At 43.8% G+C, this 20,197-nt stretch overlaps 2 protein-coding genes across 2 annotated transcripts in view; one reads left to right on the top strand and one right to left on the bottom strand.

Annotated features, from left to right (window-relative positions):
- Positions 1 to 12,865, bottom strand: part of LOC134451748 (proto-oncogene DBL) — a 41,661-nt gene extending 28,796 nt beyond the window's left edge. Inside the window, exons 1-7 of the mRNA XM_063202147.1 lie at positions 12,815 to 12,865; positions 11,611 to 11,742; positions 10,475 to 10,591; positions 9,817 to 9,966; positions 5,965 to 6,089; positions 3,843 to 3,957; positions 2,305 to 2,424 (exon numbers count right to left, since the gene is read on the bottom strand). Coding sequence (XP_063058217.1) covers positions 2,305 to 2,424; positions 3,843 to 3,957; positions 5,965 to 6,089; positions 9,817 to 9,966; positions 10,475 to 10,591; positions 11,611 to 11,742; positions 12,815 to 12,865 — 810 coding nt within the window. The remainder of the gene's footprint in view (positions 1 to 2,304; positions 2,425 to 3,842; positions 3,958 to 5,964; positions 6,090 to 9,816; positions 9,967 to 10,474; positions 10,592 to 11,610; positions 11,743 to 12,814) is intronic.
- A 1,072-nt stretch (positions 12,866 to 13,937) lies between these two features.
- LOC134452600 (sialidase-3-like) lies at positions 13,938 to 16,618 on the top strand. The gene is made up of 3 exons (XM_063203064.1): positions 13,938 to 14,038; positions 14,791 to 15,127; positions 15,419 to 16,618. Exons 2-3 carry the CDS (start codon positions 14,891 to 14,893, stop codon positions 16,361 to 16,363), a joined length of 1,182 nt encoding a protein of 393 aa, XP_063059134.1. The 5' UTR covers positions 13,938 to 14,038; positions 14,791 to 14,890; the 3' UTR covers positions 16,364 to 16,618.
- Positions 16,619 to 20,197: the final 3,579 nt, after the last annotated feature.

Genomic DNA, 20,197 nt, shown 5'->3' with positions numbered 1-20,197 from the left:
GGAAGATGTTTGGGGTAGCAATTGGGGCAAGGGGTAGAAGATAAAGGCTTGGGGAAAATGGAGTAAGGATAGAGGAGGGGGTTAAAGGTAGGGAGTATTGGTAAGGAGTAGAAGGAGGGCCGTAGTGGGGTGGCCAGATGAGCCATGGCATTGTATTCTGCATTAGCCAGATTCGCACGGGATAAATATTACCTATGGACCCCTGGTAATTCGCAATTACCCCCGAACCTCCGTTATTTATCGGGGCTCATTTGGACGGGATAAATAAACGTCAGTTATTTACGCAAGTCACAGACATTGAAGGGGGTGCAGACGGCACGCCTATGTGAAATTACCCCAGGACGTCTGTGTTTCGCCGAAATACAGTAATTCGCAGCGGAATTATTACCTCACAAATCGCGGACATGGCACATTCGCACAGGACTAAGAACTCAGACATTGTCCGTGATTATTCCGAATTACCGTGGGTCCGTAGGTAATAAAAGTCCAGTCCGAATCGGGCTATAGACTGCTCTACATCTATTGACACTTTGTCATGTGCAAGTAAAGTACAATATACTGGGTTGTCTTTTGTTCAAGTTGTGGTATCCCTTTTTGCTTCATTCCTCACATTTACATTTCATATCACTGGGCAACTTGAGTAGCTGAGAATGAGAAATCTGTGCACTGCACACAACAAAATTGCATGTGCCTGAGCAAGGGGGCAGCCTTAACTGCTTACCCATGCATGACTAAAGGTAGGGAGTATTGGTAAGGACTAGGAGGAGGGTCATAGTGGGGTGGCGAGATGAGCCATGGTATTTTATTCTGCATAGACTGCTCTACACCTATTGACAGTTTGTCATGTGCAAGTATAATATCTTTCGTTCTCCTGAACAAAAGGTGTTGCATCCCTTTTTTGCTTTATTCCTCACATTTACATTTAATATCATTGGGCAACTTGAGTGGCTGAGAATGAGAAATCTGTGAACAGCAACAGCAGGCAATGCAGCTTTTTCATTCACTATCCACCAGTCTGATGCTGCCCAGACTCTCCCTTGACTGTCTGGCTGCGTTTCAGCCAATACACCCCAGACCATCTGTCCACTGGAAGTGTTCGGTCCTTCATGACTGCTTCTGGCGCCTGCCTGCGTGCCATTTTCAAGAAGGGGGAGATGTGGGAGTTTGTTTTTGCTGATTCTAATATCCATGTTTGGAAAGTGTTGAAAATGAATGAATGTGTAATAAGTCTGAATCATGTGCATTCCCAATGTGCTGCTATTAGTTCCTAAATTGTTACTTAACCGCTCTGAATAATTAGATGGAGAAGTGAGAAAAATGAGACGAAAATTTTCTCTGTAGAACAGTCCCAATGTGCTGTTCTCCTGGCTCATTTTTTAGTATAGTATTGTATAACTGAACATTCCCAAATAGTGCTCTGCCAAATTGTTACTTAACGAGACTGAATAATTAGAAGTAAAGGCGAGACAAATGTGACATACTAAATGGCCTCTATAGAATAGTTATTCCCAATGTTCTGTACTCCTGCCTTGCTTTTTCATGTTTAGTACTGCATGGTATCATTGAACATAGTTTAGCTTAGCTTATCACAGTATATTTGGTATAGCGGTATTATGTAATATTGTAGCATTCTAAATGTTAAATATTTCAAATGTTTCTGTGCATGTGTATGTTTTTTTACATGGGATAGAGAGAAACACAGATTCAATGTCCTTGTATGGCCTGTGCATATGAAGAAACTGACAATAAGGACTACTTGACCTGACTTGAATCTTACATAGTGTAGCATAGCATGGCATTGTCAATATTAGACCACTATGTATAGCACAGTACAGTATAATAGTAAAATGGTGTATAGTATTTGTAGGCGTTAGTGTAATAGTATTATATAGTACAATGTAGCAGTAGTTCAACGGTAGGACACTACATACGTAGTAGCATACCCATACGTAGTAGTCTACCCAACACACTTGGCATACGCCCAGCAGCAAAAGCCTCCCACCCCCCTCATCAAACATAGCAGCGAGTAGCAAAATGTTATGCAGTATTTTGTAGGCTTTAGTATAATAGTATAATACAGTACAGTATAGTAGTATAGTAGTATAGTAGTATAATAATAGAACAATGTAGCAGGACAGTAGTAGTGCTGTATATACAGTAGAAGTATACTGCTGACAAGCACAGAGTCTACCAACCTAACACACTTGGCACACGCCCAGCAGCACGAGTCTCCAGTCCCACCCACCCTCCCTTCTCAAACACAGCATTGATGGTCACTAGCTCCCTCTGCTGGTGAAGACTGACCTCTGCGCGAGCATCCAGGCCCTCCAGGTCCACGAGCAGCTGCTCCGTCTGTCCCACGGTCACCCCCACAGAGGGGATGGCCCTCTCCTGAGCCGTCAGCTGCTCCAGCACCAGCTCCATCTGAGGGACACAGCACAGCGGTGACACGGGCACAGATGCTCAGCCAGCCTCCAGGAGGAGCAGTATCAGAAGCCTAGAACTGGCATTAGCAGTGGTGTCACTTCAAGGTGACACTCACAGAATGCTGCCAACGTTTCTGAGACTGAGGTGAGAGCCTATTTTAGTTAGTTAAGAAAGTATGAGTCCAAGTTACTTTATTAGCTGATTTCCCATTACCTCCTGCTTGTCATAATCTAGCTGGCAATGGAATCACCTTCAGGAACACCCTGCTGGCAACTAACACAATTACAAAGGGGCAAAAAGGTTGCCAAAAAAGTGAGATTTCACCAACTTTCCAGGAGAACCACGACAAAACAGGTTTTTTTTCCATTTAACCAATTAAAACACAGTGTTATGCATGTGTTGTTACCAGATTGGAAATGACCGAGTCATAGTGTATTACTAAAGGCCCTGTGTTATGTCATAGCAGAGTAGTACTATGGTAATTAACCTTTCGATGACTATTACAGCGTGCCTCAGATGGTACGGTGTGCATTTTGGGGCTCATGAAATGTTTTCAATGAAGTATTTATGTACAGTACTGAGTGATTTCACCTACCTAATATCTAGAAAGGCATTCGTATTCTACGTTGATAATTATGCCAGTAGAAACAACTTTCCTTTCACGTAATACATTCATTCACAAATAAATTATAAATACAGTATGTGTCATTCATAATGCTTATGCGTGTATAATTTAAAACAAAAGTGTCACACCCCTTTGTGTCTAATTCTGTAAATAATAAAACAGGGTGGCCAGGTCTCTGAGAGGGATATTCACAGGTCACTCAGTGTCCAAGTGCAGCCATTCAGTACAATCCATACTGAAATAGGTTACGCTCTAGCTACAGAACACTCGCCGTGGAGAAAAAGTGTTCTCTTGTCCTGTGTGTTATCATCAGGAGACAAAACACCAAAAGTAATGAATGAAATAATCTGCCAGATATCACCAAGCATTTCAAAGGCACACTAACGAGTAAATATAGAATTGAGAGAAGCCAAGGAAAAGCTGACGGCCTTTCACTGTACCTGATATCCTAAGACTATACAGTATTAGCTGGCTGTATGTATATTGTTGTTCAAAACAATGCATACGGCTTCGATTGTCCATTGCATTTACTGTATTTAATTGTAATGTATTGTGCATTGCATTTACTCTATTTAATTGTAATGTACTAAACTGCACTGTAATGTATATATTTAGTGCACTAAATATGTACTATGAAAATGGTCTTTGTCGAATGTGTGTGTAGAGAGCTCACATTCGTAGGAGTGAACTATTGTACACATGTATGAGCTCATGGCCTATGAAGCTGATTCTGATCATGATAATGCCATGTCAGCGTTCTTCCATCGTACGCCTCCTGTATGTAACCTACTTCGTGGAAGCTCAGCTCGTATCGCAGCAGCTGGAGGTACTGCTGCAGCTTGAGGTGATGCTTCTCAAAGAACTCATCAAAGGCCAACTCCATGTCCCGTAACTGGGCCAAGAGTCTGTAGAAGAAAAAAAAAGCAGGAGAGAGGAGAGAGAGGAGGACACACACGACATACACAGAAATCAAACACAAACGCACACTCACAGAAGACACACACTCACACACACATCACGCATGCACACAGACACATCCACATACACACTCAGAGGACACACACACACACACACACACACACACACACACACACACACACACACGCACGCGCACGCGCACGCACGCGCACGCGCACGCACACACACACACACACACACACACACACACACACACACACACACACACACACGGAGTGATGAGACCTCCGTAGCTCAGCAGTCTAAGACAATAGACGTTCCCCTCAGAGGAGAGAAGTGTAGCCTACCTCTACTGATTTGTGAACCGATAATCACTGTCACTGTCTCAGAGGAGATCTACTGCCTCATTTAGGAGAACTCATTAAAGCACTGCTGACGCTGGAGTAAGCATTCATGTTCAGGGTCTTTTTTTTGGTATGACGTGATAGAAATCTGTCAAACAGCTATATGCTCTCGTGACCCATTTCTAAAATACCATAGTGCAACAGTAGGATGGTTTAAATAGATTTACGTTTTAAATGAGCAGCAAATTTTCAAAACAGTTTGGCACAGCTGAAACACAGTGAAAAGACCCAACGATGCATGCTTTACTATCAGCCTATTGTAAAAGGGATGGATAATACGGTACATCACTTTCTGAATGGCATAGCCTTGCATGGTAGGCCTGCCTTGCTCCTCACCTGAGAGGGGAAAAAAGAAAAGAAAACCTGGCCTGTTGTTAAACTGCACAGTGACGTTGGTAAATCACACCCAAGCAACCAAACAAAAAAAGCATGTTTCTTTTATGCTTCTACACCACGGCCTAATACTGGGACATTCTAAGAACATGGTTAGCATAGTGGTACAGAAAGTGGTAACCCTGCTAACAGATAGATAATTGTAATGGCTATGTCTTAATCTGTTACTTAAGGCTCTCGGTACAGTCATAGCAATGTTGTTATGATGTAGTCGAGTATTTTTAGTAAATTGTGAATAGGCCCGCCGGCGACCCCATCTGCAGTAAGAGGCTATTTTAGTTAGTTAGGAAAAGTATGACTCCAAGTTATTTTATTAGCTGATTTCCCATTACTTGTCATAATCTAGCTTGCAATGGAATCACCTTCAGGAACACCCTGCTGGCAACTAACAAAATCGCAAACAAGTCAGACAACAACTACACGGCCTCGCCTGTGGCTCAAATGGCGACGGCACTGACTGTTATGCTGGGAGGTGGGAACCTGCATTTGATCCTGGACCGAGGTCATTTCCCAATCCTCCCCCAGCCCTCTCTCCCACTCACTTCCTGTCACACTCATCAACTGTCTTGTTTGAAATAAGGCTTAAAAATAAAAACACATACACAAATAAAAAAGCATCTTCGTTGTGGCCCATGGTGCTGTACTACCTCTGCACTGTGGTCTTGTCTTGGTAACAAACTAACAGAGAAAGACACAAACATAGAAACACAGGAACAGAAACATGCACATGTATGTTCTCTGTAGTTCATAAAGACTTCCATAGACGATAAATAATGAGGAATAATGAGTTTTATTCCAGAATCAGTATGTCTTAAGGTTTTAAGTTGCATGTCTATGACCTGCCATGCCCTCGATGAATTGAGTTCAATGGAGAGTCACACCCATTTAGGAGACGAGGAGTTGATCTCACTATGTTGCATTGGTGACATGATACACTTTCACTTGGTTCAGCATATAGAAAATCCTTTATACCGTACCTCTGTATGGTGGCATTGTCCTAATAACTTTCTGATCACAAAAATGCAAAATGGCCAAATGAATGTTTTCTGTAGTCCACAGTACTGTACCCATGGGCATGTATACAAGTCTCTGACTTTAACGCTGCACGATGTGCCTTGGCTTGGTAACTAACTAACAGAGAGACATACAAACACGCAAACACACAAATGCAGATAAAGCAGCCAGCCCATGCTGTACCTCCGCACAGTGGCCTTGTCCTGATCGGCATCCTTCTCGGCCGCAGCGTTGCCCTCTGGTGGCTTGGCGGACTCCAGGTTGGTCTGCAGCTGACGGCCCTCCTTCATCACCGTGCGGATCTCGTCCTGCTCATCACACACATCACAGCTCATCACACTGGTACCAAGGCCGTAACTACCATTGAGGACACAGAGGTCATGTCCTCAGTATTTTTTTTCCGTAGTGTAAAATTTATTTGTGATGAAAATCGATATATGATCAACAATGATAAATTCAGTCTGTATGCGCCACCCCCAATTATTCTCAAGGCAGTGATTAATGGAAAAGAACTTAAGAGTTTGACTGAAGCGTTTGAAGCACTCTAAATGCACAGTTTGAAGTACAGCACGCAGTATTTGACCTCTATTTGAAAATGTCTGGTTACGGTCCTGACTGGTACACACATCACAGTCATCACAGCTCATCACACTGGTCTGACAGTCACCAACATCACAGCTCACCTAACTACATATTCTGCTCATCACACACATCACACAGCTCATCACACTGGTACACACTCTGCCAATAACACACATCACAGCTTACCCCACTGCTCTGACAGTCACAGCTATCACAGCTCACCTAATTACATATTCTGCTCATCACATACATCACAGCTCAGCGCACTGCTCTGGCAATCACACGCATCACAGCTTGTCCCACTGGTCTATTGCTAATTACAGTTTATCTCACTCCTCTGTACAGCAACCACATCACAGCTTGTCCCCCTTTTCTGGTCATCATAGTCATCATAGTCAACACTGTTCTGTTCATCATAACATTTCACTGTTCTGTTCATCACATAAATCACAGCTCATCTCACTGTCAATTCCACCAAAACGTGTTTATTTCACATCACTTCACTGTTCTCTTGCTTATCACACTATGCTGTTCTCCATAACATTCCATAGCATTTCACTGTTATGTTGCCAGCTTCACTGTTGTGTTCATCATGGTCATTGCTCACAGCACTGTTCGTCCTAGTAATTCCGCTGTATTGTTCATCATAACATTTCACTGTATTGTTCATCATCATAACATTTCACTGTATTGTTCATCATAACATTTCACTGTATTGTTCATCATCATAACATTTCACTGTATTGTTCATCATAACATTTCACTGTATTGTTCATCATCATAACATTTCACTGTATTGTTCATCATAACATTTCACTGTATTGTTCATCATCATAACATTTCACTGTATTGTTCATCATAACATTTTACTGTATTGTTCATCATAACATTTCTCTGTTCCTTTCATCATAGCCATTGCTCTTCTCACTGTTCATCGATGCCCATGGCTTACTTCACAGTTCCGCTCATCATAGTTAGTTACACTATGACTAATCTCACTGCTCATTTCTCTGCATGTCACTGTTCCTCATAGGAACTCCTCATCTGACCACAGATTTTTTCCACTGTCTCTACTCTGCACTGACTCTTCAGTTCATCATAATATTTCACTCTTCCATTCATAAAGACAGAGACTGTGCGCACATCAGGTGCTGGACCAAAAAGAAGATAACGGAAAAGTTTAATGGCACAACGTGTCAAATGCTCAGTCCTCCATCAAAGTGCAACTCTTCCATTCACTACAGCCACGGTTAATTACTCGTACAGTTCTGATCAGTGATAGTCCTAGCCTTTGCTTCCTCTTCTGTTCATGATAAAATTTCTCTGCCCTCTTCATTGCTCTTTTCATAAGTCAGTATACTGAAGACTTGACTTGATGCCAACGTGAAAACTGTCCTGTGACTATTTTAGAGCAGAGTGCAGTAGAGTGGAAATATTTATCATAAACAAATGATTATTACAAAGTACTGTGAGATTTCACTTGAAGCAGATACACAAGGTGAAGCAGTGAATAATCACAATGAAATAAAAAAACATGGATGTCAATATGCTAAAAGCTTGTGACAGTGGGGGCTCGTTTCACAAAGGTTATTGAATCAATATTGTCAGACTGAATTAATGACATATTGGATATGTGCCAAATTCCATTTCAGGAAACATACCTCCAAGGAAGATTGCAATTGCACTTGAACATCACACATGTCAACTCACCCCATTCCTTAGCCAAAGACCAACCACAGGATTTGCCATCATGCACTTCATACTTATACTTACCTACCTCCACATATGTGCATGCAGTAGGCTGCCCTAAAGTGTAATAATTATGCCAATTATGACAAGGCCTAGGAAGTATTGTTATTAGGTTGGATATGGTAGTTACTGCAAATTTGACATGGCAATATCTCTAAAATGGGACACAATTGGATCATAAGGCTTTTGATAAAGGAGGCATAATGAAGACTATTTTCAGTCTAGACTGAATTTTGACAAAATGTGTAGTTACTGCACATTACTTTTGTAGGGCAGTACAAACAGACCAACTGCAATTTCGTAATTCACTGCAGTTCTATGCATGTAACAAATACACCTCCATGTTCATATACTTGTATCATTATATTGTTGCTCTTTTTTTAGTTGCAATGAGTCAGGATAATGCAGGAAGGTGTTAAATCCTGCTGGGCATTGCTGAGTTGCAATGAGTGAACTGACTGATACACTGTCAATAGCTCCTTCTCATACTACAAAAAGATTTACTGCACCAGGCCCTAGTTGGTTTTACCATCTCTTCATACTAATTTCATTCATACACAAGGTCTGGATTGGAGGATGGACAATTGAGAAACATGTAGTGGTGGGAGAAGTGAGTAAACTGCCTTGAAATTTGAAATATACATCCTATATTATCCGATCACTAGCATTACATTAAATTACACTTAGCTGACGCTTATTATTAAAAACAACTTACAACTATTTAGATACAGGGTTTTGGAGCAATGTGGGGTTAGGTGCCTTGCTCAAGGGCACTTCAGCCATGGATAGAGGTAGGGAGAGGTAAAGGTGAGATTTGAAGAACCTGCAACCCTCTGATCAGACACGGCTGACCAGCATTTGTTCATGACATTGAGAAATGATCACCGGTGGTAGGGGTGAACTCTGTTCTTGTTTGAAATGTGCTCCCTCCCTCATCCCTCATGCCTCCCTTGTTCGCTAATTAGCCGGTTGTCTAGTAAGAAGACCAAACCCCTGTCAGAACTCTGGTTCCAGGCCCCCTGTCCGAATGACAGAGGCAGGGGCGGATCGAGCCATTTTGAGGCCCTAGGCTAAATATAAACATGGGCCACTCATAAAGTTAGTCTTTAAACACGTACCTGTACAGTGTACATAAAATAAGGGTCACCCCTAATTGGTGTTATCCCTGATTGGGCTAAGATGTGCACCTTCTGTAGGGCATTTAAGCATTTAAAGACATAAAATTGGGTGTTTTGATACTATTTTAGTGTTCTGTCTCATATAGTATATCTGCAATAACATTACATCACACAAATTAATACCAGGCCTACTTTTTTGTCTTTACTGCGGCTGTTGTGAAAGTTGAGGGGCCCTATGTAGAGCAGAGTTGGTCGGGGCCCTTGGCAATTGCCTAGGTTTGCCTAATGTAATGTCCACGTCTGGACAGAAGTATGAGGCGATGGTAAAACAAGGCTCTCATTTGCGCTTCAGAGTTTTGGCGGTTGACGGTTTGTGGATCTGAGGCTTGCTGTGCCTTCATCTTGCGGTACTTGTCTCTGTGAGCAGTGAGCAGGCATTTGATTGCAATGAATGAACTGACTGACTATACTGACTGCCAATAGCTTCTTCACATATTAAAAAAGGCTTTATTGCACTGTCCATGCCCCAACAGATCCATATCGGCATGAAGCCGTCTTCAGTGTGTGAGTCTGAGTCTTGCCGTACCTTCATCTGACGGTACTTGTCTGTGTGAGCGGTAAGCAGGTACTCGATGGCGTTGGCCTCGTCCGGCAGCTCGATCTCCGCCAGCTCCGTGCCAAACGACTGCAGCAGCTGGGCTATCTCCTTCACCGTCACCGCAAAGCTCTCAATGGCCTGCACCCAGTTCCAACATGATAGTTTTGACAAAGTAAGGAAATTATCCTCCACTTTAAAAAAAAATTAACACAGGCACTAACAGACTGTGACTGCTGAGGTGAACCTGTCTGAGGAGTCCATTATTCCCCACTGGTGTGTGTGTGTGTGTGTGTGTGTGTGTGTGTGTGTGTGTGTGTGTGTGTGTGTGTGTGTGTGTGTGTGTGTGTGTGTGTGTGTGTGTGTGTGTGTGTGTGTGTGCGTGCGTGTGCGTGTGAGAGAGAGAGAGAGAGAGAGAGAGAGAGAGAGAGAGAGAGAGAGAGAGAGACTTTCAATTAGGCAAGCTTTTCAAGAAATAAGTCCATGTCTTGTACTGTATATACTAGTAAACTGTATCAATACACCTGTTACATACAAGCTACTGTATTTTTGACCAGATCATACACTCTCATAAGGATAGCAAGGTCAGAAATTTGAGGGTTTAGTTATGTTAGTTGAACTCCATATGAAGAGGTTGAAAAATGCTTACCGTTTTTAAGACAAACCAATCGCTGTTGCAGTACTGCAGTTTGCCGTCAAACTCAGGTGTCAGGTGGTTCTCATCCAGGAAGTGCAGCAGGTCAGAGACTGAGCTGAGAGAGATGACCTCAACAGACAAAAAAACCCTGAAGTTTAAGTCACAACAGCTTCCATACACTCTATTTTTAAGCATTGTGCAATCAAGGATATAGATTTTTTTAGTTGAATGGCTTAGCGCATGCATACCATGTGTGTGCAGCATGCAGGAACTGTATAGGTAAGAATGTGTGTGCCAATATTCTCATACGTGTATATGCGAATGTGGGAATCTGTTGTGTTTAGTGTTTGCACAAGCTTCAAAGTGAAAAAAGTGAAAGCCCATTGGGAAACTCCAACTCCCATTGTCATTGTGACACAGCACTCCACAGCACACAAGTGAACACTGCGAAATTGCATTTATGCCTCACCCGTGCAAGGGGGCAGCCCTCAGTGGCGCCCCATGGGGAGCAGTGCGGTGGGACGGTACCATGCTCAGGGTACCTCAGTCATGGAGGAGGATGGGGGAGAGCACTGGTTGATTACTCCCCCCACCAACCTGGGGGGTCGGGAGTCGAACCGGCAACCTCTGGGATGCAAGTCTGACGCCCTAACCGCTCACCCATGACTGCCACTGTCACTTGTAAATGTAATAAACATGTTGTGAAGTTTAGTGAAAGTCTGTATAAATATCAGCTCAGTCAGTTAGAACATGCAATGTTTCTGTCACAGAAATGACCTCCCTTTTACGAAAGACAAGACAACCATCATCACCATGACCTTTAACCCTTTGTGCAGAGCCTCTGTTATAACCTTACATACTGTCACCAACATTGTAATGGCTATGTCTTAATCTGTTACTTAAGGCTCTCTGTAATGTCACAGCAATGAGACGGTTTATATGCGCATCAATAAACCGTTTACTCCAATAACCTGTTTATTCCAATAACCCGATTATTGTGGCCATGGAAACGGGCTCAATGTTGTTATGATGTAGTTGAGTACTTTCAGCCAATAGTGAATAGGCCCACTGGCGACCCCATCTACGCAACCACAGTTCTCACTACACTACAGTTCTCAAAATACTACAATTCCAACTTTTCATCTTACGGGCATCTTGATGACGAAGTCATCTTGGCTGAACCTGAAGCCGATGTCGGTGGTGCCGGACGGGGTGGTGCGCTGCAGGAGACTGGTGGGCCTCAGCACCAAGATCAGGTGGAGGTTACCTGGGAAGGACGTCTGCAATGGACAGACAGAGACAGATACAGATAGAGGAGAGGCAAAGAGGGAGACAGCCAGGCATGGTTGGTCATTGGTTACAATTAGTAGTATAATTTGTGCAGGTGTAGTATAGTGTGTCCGCAATGAATAAGTGCATATGGAAAGAGATCAACAGAATTTGACTATGAACTGTAGGCCTAACCTCGCTCCTTCAAATAAACAATAAACACTGCAAAGATAAACAGACTCATGCCATATCATTTTTAAGCAAAATGTTTGTTGCCTCTCATTATCACCTAAGTTCCCCTCTGCAAGTAAAGGCAGGATTTGTCCTGCTCCTGCCTGTCAACACAGACACAGGATCAATGAAGTGCAACAGCAACTCCGGTTCTCCCTGTCAAACTGTCAATGAAACTACACTTAAGTCAGCATTAGCAAACATCTCATGGGCAATCTGGACACCAACGGGGAGTTTCTTGAGGTTTACATGCTAATAAATATTTGATATCGTTCATGGACCATGGAGCCTGTGGCCTGCTTTTATACACGCTATATCAAGAATGTACAATCATCCCTCTGATGGAATGCGAGCCGCCTGAAACTCCTTCAAAAACACTGGAGATACAGTCTCCAACTTATTGGACATTGATCGCACTGTAATGAACAAATGTCATTGCTTCATAAGCGCACGCATGTCTACCTCCTGCGCAAACCGTTACCCTACCAGGTAAACATGCTAGTGTGTAACCCAAAACATAGCCGCGCGGCGCAACGTGCCCGCTGAATGTCACACTTGGCGCTTCGGTACCCCCTTGCGTCATCCACCTGCTTTGGATTTTTAAAAAAAGACTTACAACAAGGGTTGCGGCAAAACAAAATAAACGTTTCAAACAGTTCCACGTTATGTATGAGCCTACCATGTCCTCGGATGTCATGCACCACAGTCACGAGTCAACGAGTGCTACAGCGGCCAGTTCACGTTGCCCATTGCACCGGCAAACACAACTGCTGCAGGATCCTGCAGCTCCCCAACCCAAAACTCTCGGACGCCCTTCCAGCACCTATGTACGTGCGCACATCTGCAACTCACCCCAGTCCTTCGGATCCGAGGAAAACCCCGAAGTGGATTGGCTTCCGCCATTGTTTCAGAGTATTTTGAGGGTACTATACAACACCCCCTCCTTTCCCAACGCCTCACAACTTCCCTCCCTCCATCAGTTCGTCTGTGGGACTATCTCTCCTCTCTCCGCGTCAGAGAGCATCCGCTGCGTCGACACTGCAGTGCCTTCAGAAGTCTAGTCGGGGCAGCGCGGTCTGCAACACCTTTACGGCATCGGATTATATTCCCATTAGCAACGGGTGTAGTGATTTATGCTTAGAGGTCAACTATAGTGCTAAATGCTCATTTTACCGCGCTATTTCTGTATTGATGGCATTCTTGTAGGTGCATGGCTTGCTGGCTACCTGATAGGGTGCGGTTAAAGGAGAAGTAGGCTAAGTTGGGCAATTACAGGACCTTGGACAGCGATGGACACCGGACATGTGAACAATGCGCGTTTCTGAGATCAGACTTCCATATATTGTTCGAAGACCTTATCTGCTTGGTTGTACGGAAGTTTATTTGATCAGCTAATTGTTCAAATGTTGGAGCTCGTTATTTGCTAATGAGCACTTGGAATATAATAATTGGGTAGAAATAGATGACGAAGAAAAACGTTGCTGAACGAGTGCGCATAAACTGTATACACCAGTCATGATTTTGCCCCCAATTAATAAAGCAATAACATTGACCACATAGGCTACAGTAGCAGTCCACTTAAACTTAGAATTACTTTCTGTCTAAAAGGAGTACAAAGGGGTGTTAAGTGTTGTCGAAAAGGTTTTAAATCTGCACTTCCATGGTTGGTTTGATGCTCGACTAAGTAGGCTATGCAGAAAAGCCAGGAGGCAGCAAGTCATCAGCGCATCAACAGCAAAAGTTGAATTGTTTCCAATGTAGGCATGATCATTGGCATTCATTTCATCTGCCCTATTCCAAAATGTGTAGTTTAAATTTGAGCCTGCAGAGAGCGTATGTGGGCCCGGCCTACTCATATAGGCCTACTACACAGCTGAATGTGTACTACACTACCCACAGTTCCATCCTTTTTGGCTTCATTTCCGCGATTCGGTTTGTGCGGTGCGCTTGAGTTTTATCAGACGGACGTCGTCAATCGCTGACCAAAAGCAATCGGCATTTTGCTCGAGGGCTGGCTGATTGGTGCTGCTCGTGGAGACAGCGTTCCACCCCGCTCTACTGTACAGTGGATTGCGCGTAAGTTGGGGGTTCGGTGAATGGCACTAGCTGTTCACGGATGATTCTGTTCACAGATGTGCTCCGCAAGCGACTTCTCCTAATTCTAATTTGGTGCATAATGTAGCTACTTGGACATGGTAAGCGGATGGAGACTCCCAACTGAGATCGCTCCCGGACGTGCGGTCCCAGGTGTTTCTATCACTCCCGGACGTGCGGTCCCACCCGATTATATTTCACGTATTATCATATACTGCCACATACAAGCAATTTAGGGTTAGGGTTAGGTTTAGGGTTAGGGTTAGGGTTAGGTTTAGGGTTAGGGTTAGAAACAAAAAACTAACATCAACAAGATAACTGGCTCCGTCATATGGCGGTGGTACCGATAGTCTGGCTAGTGGGAGCGAGATGAAATGGGAGCGTCCTGAGTTGGGAGCGTCAATCTGGGAATCTTGGACATACAGGATGTAGTGTTGTTCATATCGTACTCACAGTATGACCTGTGTCATATTTCATCAACACGGATGTGTAAAAAGACATTAATGCAAAGCTGCATCAGAGTTGCGCAATATTTGCTATAGCCTATAGATCACGGGGAACGGATATCTTTGCAACCTTTGTCCACCTTACTTTGTTGTGTGTACCGCTGATTAGAGAACGCTGCCAGTCCTCCCGTTACTGCATACGTTGACTGTTTGGGTAATTGGGTGGTTAGTTATGTCTAAACCTTAGCCTGACGTTCATTTTTTTGCCTCGTTCCTTTCCTTTCTCAGGATAGTCGTGCCCGTTATTAAAGCGAGGAGGTCCGCATAACTTCAATCACATGGTGTGCTTTCTCTCATTTCTGTGAGAAGCGAGCACATTGAAGGCGCAATGGGTAACAGCAGATCAAGGCCTAGTTCTAGATCGTGGACTGGAGAGGCTCCGGTTAAAACGACAGTATTCAAGCGTGATGAACCACCGGGGATAACGTACAGAATTCCATCTCTCATCTACATCAGAGAACAGGAATCCTTTTTCGCCTTTGCAGAGAAACGCACGTCTGCCTCCGACCATGACGCAAAGCTTATTGTTATGAGAAGAGGTACAGTGGAGAAAACGTCAATTGAGGTAAACTCCTCTTTTGAATCATAATTTATTACCGTTGTTATTACTATTAGTGTTGTTGTTGTTGTTGTTGTTGTTGTTGTTGTTGTTATAAAACAATAGGCTACTTTTTTGCACTGTAGCCTGCCTTTACAATCCCCTGGAATGAAATGTAGTAGCCTACCTACGAGATGATGGTAAAATCAGGCTGAGAAAAGTGGGCACGGGGGCAAATACTTTGTGCTGTCTTGTGAAAGGTATTTGTGGTGCTGAACACAATGGATCATTCATTTCTGCCTGCTTCATCTCTTCCAGTGGTCACCCATCCAAGAACTAACGACAGCATGCCTGCCAGAACACCGGACCATGAACCCTTGCGCCGTCTTTGAAAACAAAACCCAGACAATTCATTTGTTTTTCATCTGTGTCCTGAGGAGAACCACAGAGCGCCACCAGATTTGCACGGGCAAAAACCAGGCGCGCCTCTGCTACGTCTTCAGTTCGGACTTTGGCAAGACGTGGAGCCAGGCAAAAGACTTAACAGAGACTGTGATTGGCTCGGAGATTCACAGATGGGCCACCTTCGCCGTCGGACCAGGGCACGGCGTTCAGACCAAGAGCGGCAGGCTCGTTATCCCGGCCTACATGTTCTACATCCACCACAGATGCTTCTGCTACCCTATGCCGTGCTTCACGGAGCCCCACGCCTTCTCCTTCTACAGCGACGACTGTGGCAAGACGTGGCAGCTCGGCACCAGGATGCGTCTTAAGTCCTGCGAGTGCGAGATGGCCGAAGTGCTGGACCACAAGGGCCAGAGCTACTTGTACTGCAACGCCCGCAACACCAAGGGCCACAGAGTGGAGGCCCTGAGTCAGGACGACGGGGCGGACTTCACCAAGGCCCATCACGCACGGATGTTAGTGGAGCAGCCGCACGGCTGCCAAGGCAGTGTTGTGGCCTTCAAGGTGCCTGAGTACGCCTCCTCTGCAGAAGGAGACGATGAAACGACATGGCTGTTGTACACTCACCCGACAAACAGGAAGAAGAGGAGGGATATGGGAGTGTATTTGAACCGCGCTCCCCTGCAGGGCTGCCAATGGGAGGAGCCGTTGATCATCCACGAAGGCCCCAGTGGCTACTCGGATCTGGCCTTCTGTGAGGACACAAACACGTTCGCCTGCCTCATGGAGTGTGGACAGCAGAGCGAGCTGGAGGAGATTGCCTTCATGCAACTCGATTTCAAACACATGTTAGAATGAAAGTCAAATCCCATTCCTGTTTTGTCCTTGCCTCACAATGAGGAATGCTGTACCAGAGAGAGTAGAGAGAGAGAGAGGTTCCATTGGCCCATTGTTTCCGGGTTCTATTATTGCAAGGGGGAGTGGGGGAAATCCCCCTTTAGGCAGACCTAGGCAGACCTAAGGACTGTTCTATTCAATGCTAGGAGCATTATGACACGCCCCTTTAGGCAGACCGGAACCTGGTCACGTTAGTTGCCCATAGAAACCTATTATGTTGGCATATCTCTATATACTTAAGGAATCTCTGGCTGTACTAGCTGTTGGAAAGACTTTACTACTCTGGTACTACGACAACATTATATAGTCTTAGTAATACATACATACATTACGACTTGATCATTGCCATTTTGCTGACAGACAAGGGGCACACCTTGCATAAACTGTTTTTTATGACCTATCTGCGGGCAAGGGTACCAAAACGAGTTTTAAAGTGGTGTGGCACGTTTTTTTTGTCTTGATTCTTTATTTCTTTCAAATGTTACTGCTGCTGCATTCCACTCATTTGTCTGCAGTAAAAGTTGAGAAAGCCTCATTTAGGGAGCCCAAACGTTGGGATGCGAATGCACCACTGCATCCCCCTTTCTGGCACTCATTGCAGCTTGTGCCTTCTTCAGTGTGCAAGAGGGACACGTAAGAAACATGTCTGTTCTCACAGTTGATATAAGCTGCAACCCTTTTTGGTTACATTTTGGTGCCATTTGGGCCTATACCGTTACAACATTTAATGGACAGCATGTGAAGCCTGCTCCTCCCTGACACAACTGACATTCTGGTGACAGCAAATAAACAACAGGGCAGGGGCCATGCCTTAAGAGTTGTAACGATTCAGTTACTTCCATATTACATTGCCAAGGTGTTGATTGCCATTCCTTAAGGTGGTAGTATCGTAGGAAACTCTCAGATTTTGTAAACCACCAAAATGTTGTTTTGTGTAATACATGAATAAGGAACTCTAAATAGTTGTTCTTTATGTAGACCTGTGTCTTAATGAGAGAAGTCGTGGATTATCCATGAAGGCCTCAGTGACTACTCAGATCTGACTTTCTGTGAGGACACAGACACGTTTGCCTGCTTCATGGTCAGCATAGAGAGCAAGGGGTGCATTTCTCGAAACCATAGCGGCTAACTATTTTAGCTACTTTGTCGGTTGCAATGCATTTTCCCATTGGCAACTACCCAAGTTACTAACTGGCTAGCAACTATGCTTTCGAGAAACTCACCCCTGAAGGAGATAGCCTTCTTTGCAACTGGATTTCAAACACATGTTGGAAACTAGAACATCAAATCACATTTCTGTTTTGTCCTAAACCATTCAGTCTTCCAGACATTGTCAAGGTGGTGATTGCCAAAGTTGTCACACTGTTTAAAACGTTTTTGAAAGACTCATTGGATCTGTTCAAACTTACATTTTGAATTTACACAAATTATACAAGATAGTTCTGGAAATGGGTCGTCCAATGTTTTCAATTTTTTTGTTTCTATTTTTAACATCATATCATGAGGAAACTCACCAATGTTATCTGTTACACACAAGGCCTGATTGCCAGTATCAGCTGACACTTGAGCAGACCCGGCTCCTGCATTCTTCCACGACTACTGATAAAATGCACCTTTTTAGTGCACCTTTCCTTTAGTTTACATGCAGAAGAAGCTGATCAGAGGTCATGTTTAACTCTTTTGTTTAATCACACTAGCAATTATTAATCCGCAGCACAAAGCAAACCAATCACTACGAATGTCACTGCTGCTAAACCACCAAGATCCTTTTTGAGGTCATGACAATAAAGAATTCTAAATAGTTTTTTGTGGAGCTCTTTGTCTTAACTTCAGCCAATTTCAACATGCAGTTGTAATGTTCACATTACCCTGGACTTGTCAGTGCCTGAGATTTATTTTTTCTTTAGCCGAGATCCTGGTCATTGTAATGGGGGCAGGTGTTTGTTTACATTTCAAAAAACATCCAAAAGGTTATACAACAGCATATTCAAATTGACAGATGTGCTCCTTCAATGCGGTGATGGTGACTGACTACAAAATAGGAGGCTCACTGCAATGCTTTACGAAACGTCTATTACACATAATCTGCAAGATGTACACTTACTTTACACTTACACATACTGCAAGACGCACTACATAGATGTACTGCATATGCTGCAAGATATGGGATAATGCCTAGATGTATTAGTGAAGTGAGTGAAGTATTAGTGAAGTGTAGAGGGCCAGGGCTGGACTGATAATCTGGCATATGGGCATTTTCCTGGTTTGCCCCCAGTCCTCAGGGGCCGATACTATTGCTTTTGTTTATTTGTGTGGGTTCGAGCCCAGAGTGGCGAACTAGCGCAGCGCAGCATCACCTCAGTTACAAATGCAGGACATTAACTCTCTGTGTCCCTCTCTAAAGATTTATCAAAACGGAATAGCATTCAGTGGTTGTGCAACAGTATTTCTCTCAGTTCAGGACAAGTAAGATAATGTGTTTCTGAAAGGAAGAACTCCATGGTCATGTGTGTCCTACTTTGAAATGTCCTCCAGAGGCACAAGGGGTGCATTCCAATATGCAGACTTCTGTCCTCCACTTGTGCTTGTGGCCTCACATGTTGCTGACGCCCCGCCTCCGTGGAGAAAACAATAACGTTTCCCTGTTGTCAGACTCAGCCTAGCCACAACAATTTTTTGGGGGACTGTTCTTCATTCACCATCCAGTTTGCAAATGAGAAAATGACTTTACAATTGAGCTTTTGCGAGATATTGAAACACAATGCTGTTGTCAGTGATGTCATCACGACGTATTACCAGAGGCGGTTTAGATCCTTCCAATCAAAATCTCTGGTATTACTTCCTGGTATGAGGCCACAAGCACAAGTGGAGGGCGCAAGTCTGCATATTGGAATGCACCCTAGGTTCTCCAGCCAGAGCGTGCTTTTGCTGACTGTTTCCTAACCTCTGAGAGGATGGCCTGGCATTTTCTCTAACTGCCTTTTACCAAACACATGTGTTCTGTTGAGTTGCTATAATGTGTTTATTATCACCATTCTATGAAGTCTTCTGCCTGATCTCTGAGAGTAGAGAGTGTTCAACTGTGGTATAGGATTTTCTGTCTCTGGCCCGGCTGCCATCAGCAAATAATGAAATCAGTTCACCTCAAAACATTTAGGCTATTCTTAAACTCAGCCATGAAGTCAGGTAGTCAGTCACAGCTGTTTCTAAACAAATGTGACACATTTTCTGTAAGGCCTATGCAACTAAACACAGAATAATTTCATCATTGCACATCATTATTATTATTATTATTGTTATTATTATTATTAATATTAATATTAATAGTAGTAGTCTAGTAGTAGTACGAGAGTAGTAACAGCAGCAGCAGTAGTAGTAGTAGTAGTAGTAGTAGTTGTGGTTATTATTATTAAAGGTTGGACTGGGATCGCTTTATTTGTCATAAGGCTCTAATTAAACTGAAGCAGTTGCTGAGGTGTAGTTGTGCTTAATTCAGTGGCCAACAATAACCAGTGGCCCATGATGAACCAAGGAGTAACATGGGCCCTTGTGGGCTGAGTGAATGGTGTGTTATGGACCATTTTGGCCTTCAGTGTTCTTACGCAAACAGGTAGACCAGAGACAGTTGCAGTAGGCCTGGTCGACGCGAAAGATGACCATGGCCTGTAGGCCTACCAGGAGGAGCTGAGTGGTGTGTTTTTTCTAAAGTGAAAGCCCATTGGGAAACTCCAACTCCCATTGTCATTGTGACACAGCACTCCACAGCACACAAGTGCACACTGCACACAACGAAAT

Source organism: Engraulis encrasicolus, chromosome 7 (assembly GCF_034702125.1).
Source record: "Engraulis encrasicolus isolate BLACKSEA-1 chromosome 7, IST_EnEncr_1.0, whole genome shotgun sequence".
Classification (NCBI taxonomy): domain Eukaryota; kingdom Metazoa; phylum Chordata; class Actinopteri; order Clupeiformes; family Engraulidae; genus Engraulis; species Engraulis encrasicolus.
The sequence above is the reverse complement of the archived record's forward strand: the minus strand, read 5'-3'. Positions and strand labels throughout refer to the sequence as shown.

Bases quoted from the DNA above. Each gene is read 5' to 3' on its own strand.
- LOC134452600 (XM_063203064.1), top strand. From the start codon at position 14,891: ATGGGTAACAGCAGATCAAGGCCTAGTTCTAGATCGTGGACTGGAGAG. The intron at 15,128-15,418 runs GTAAACTCCTCT...CATCTCTTCCAG, and splicing joins TGGAGAAAACGTCAATTGAG to TGGTCACCCATCCAAGAACT.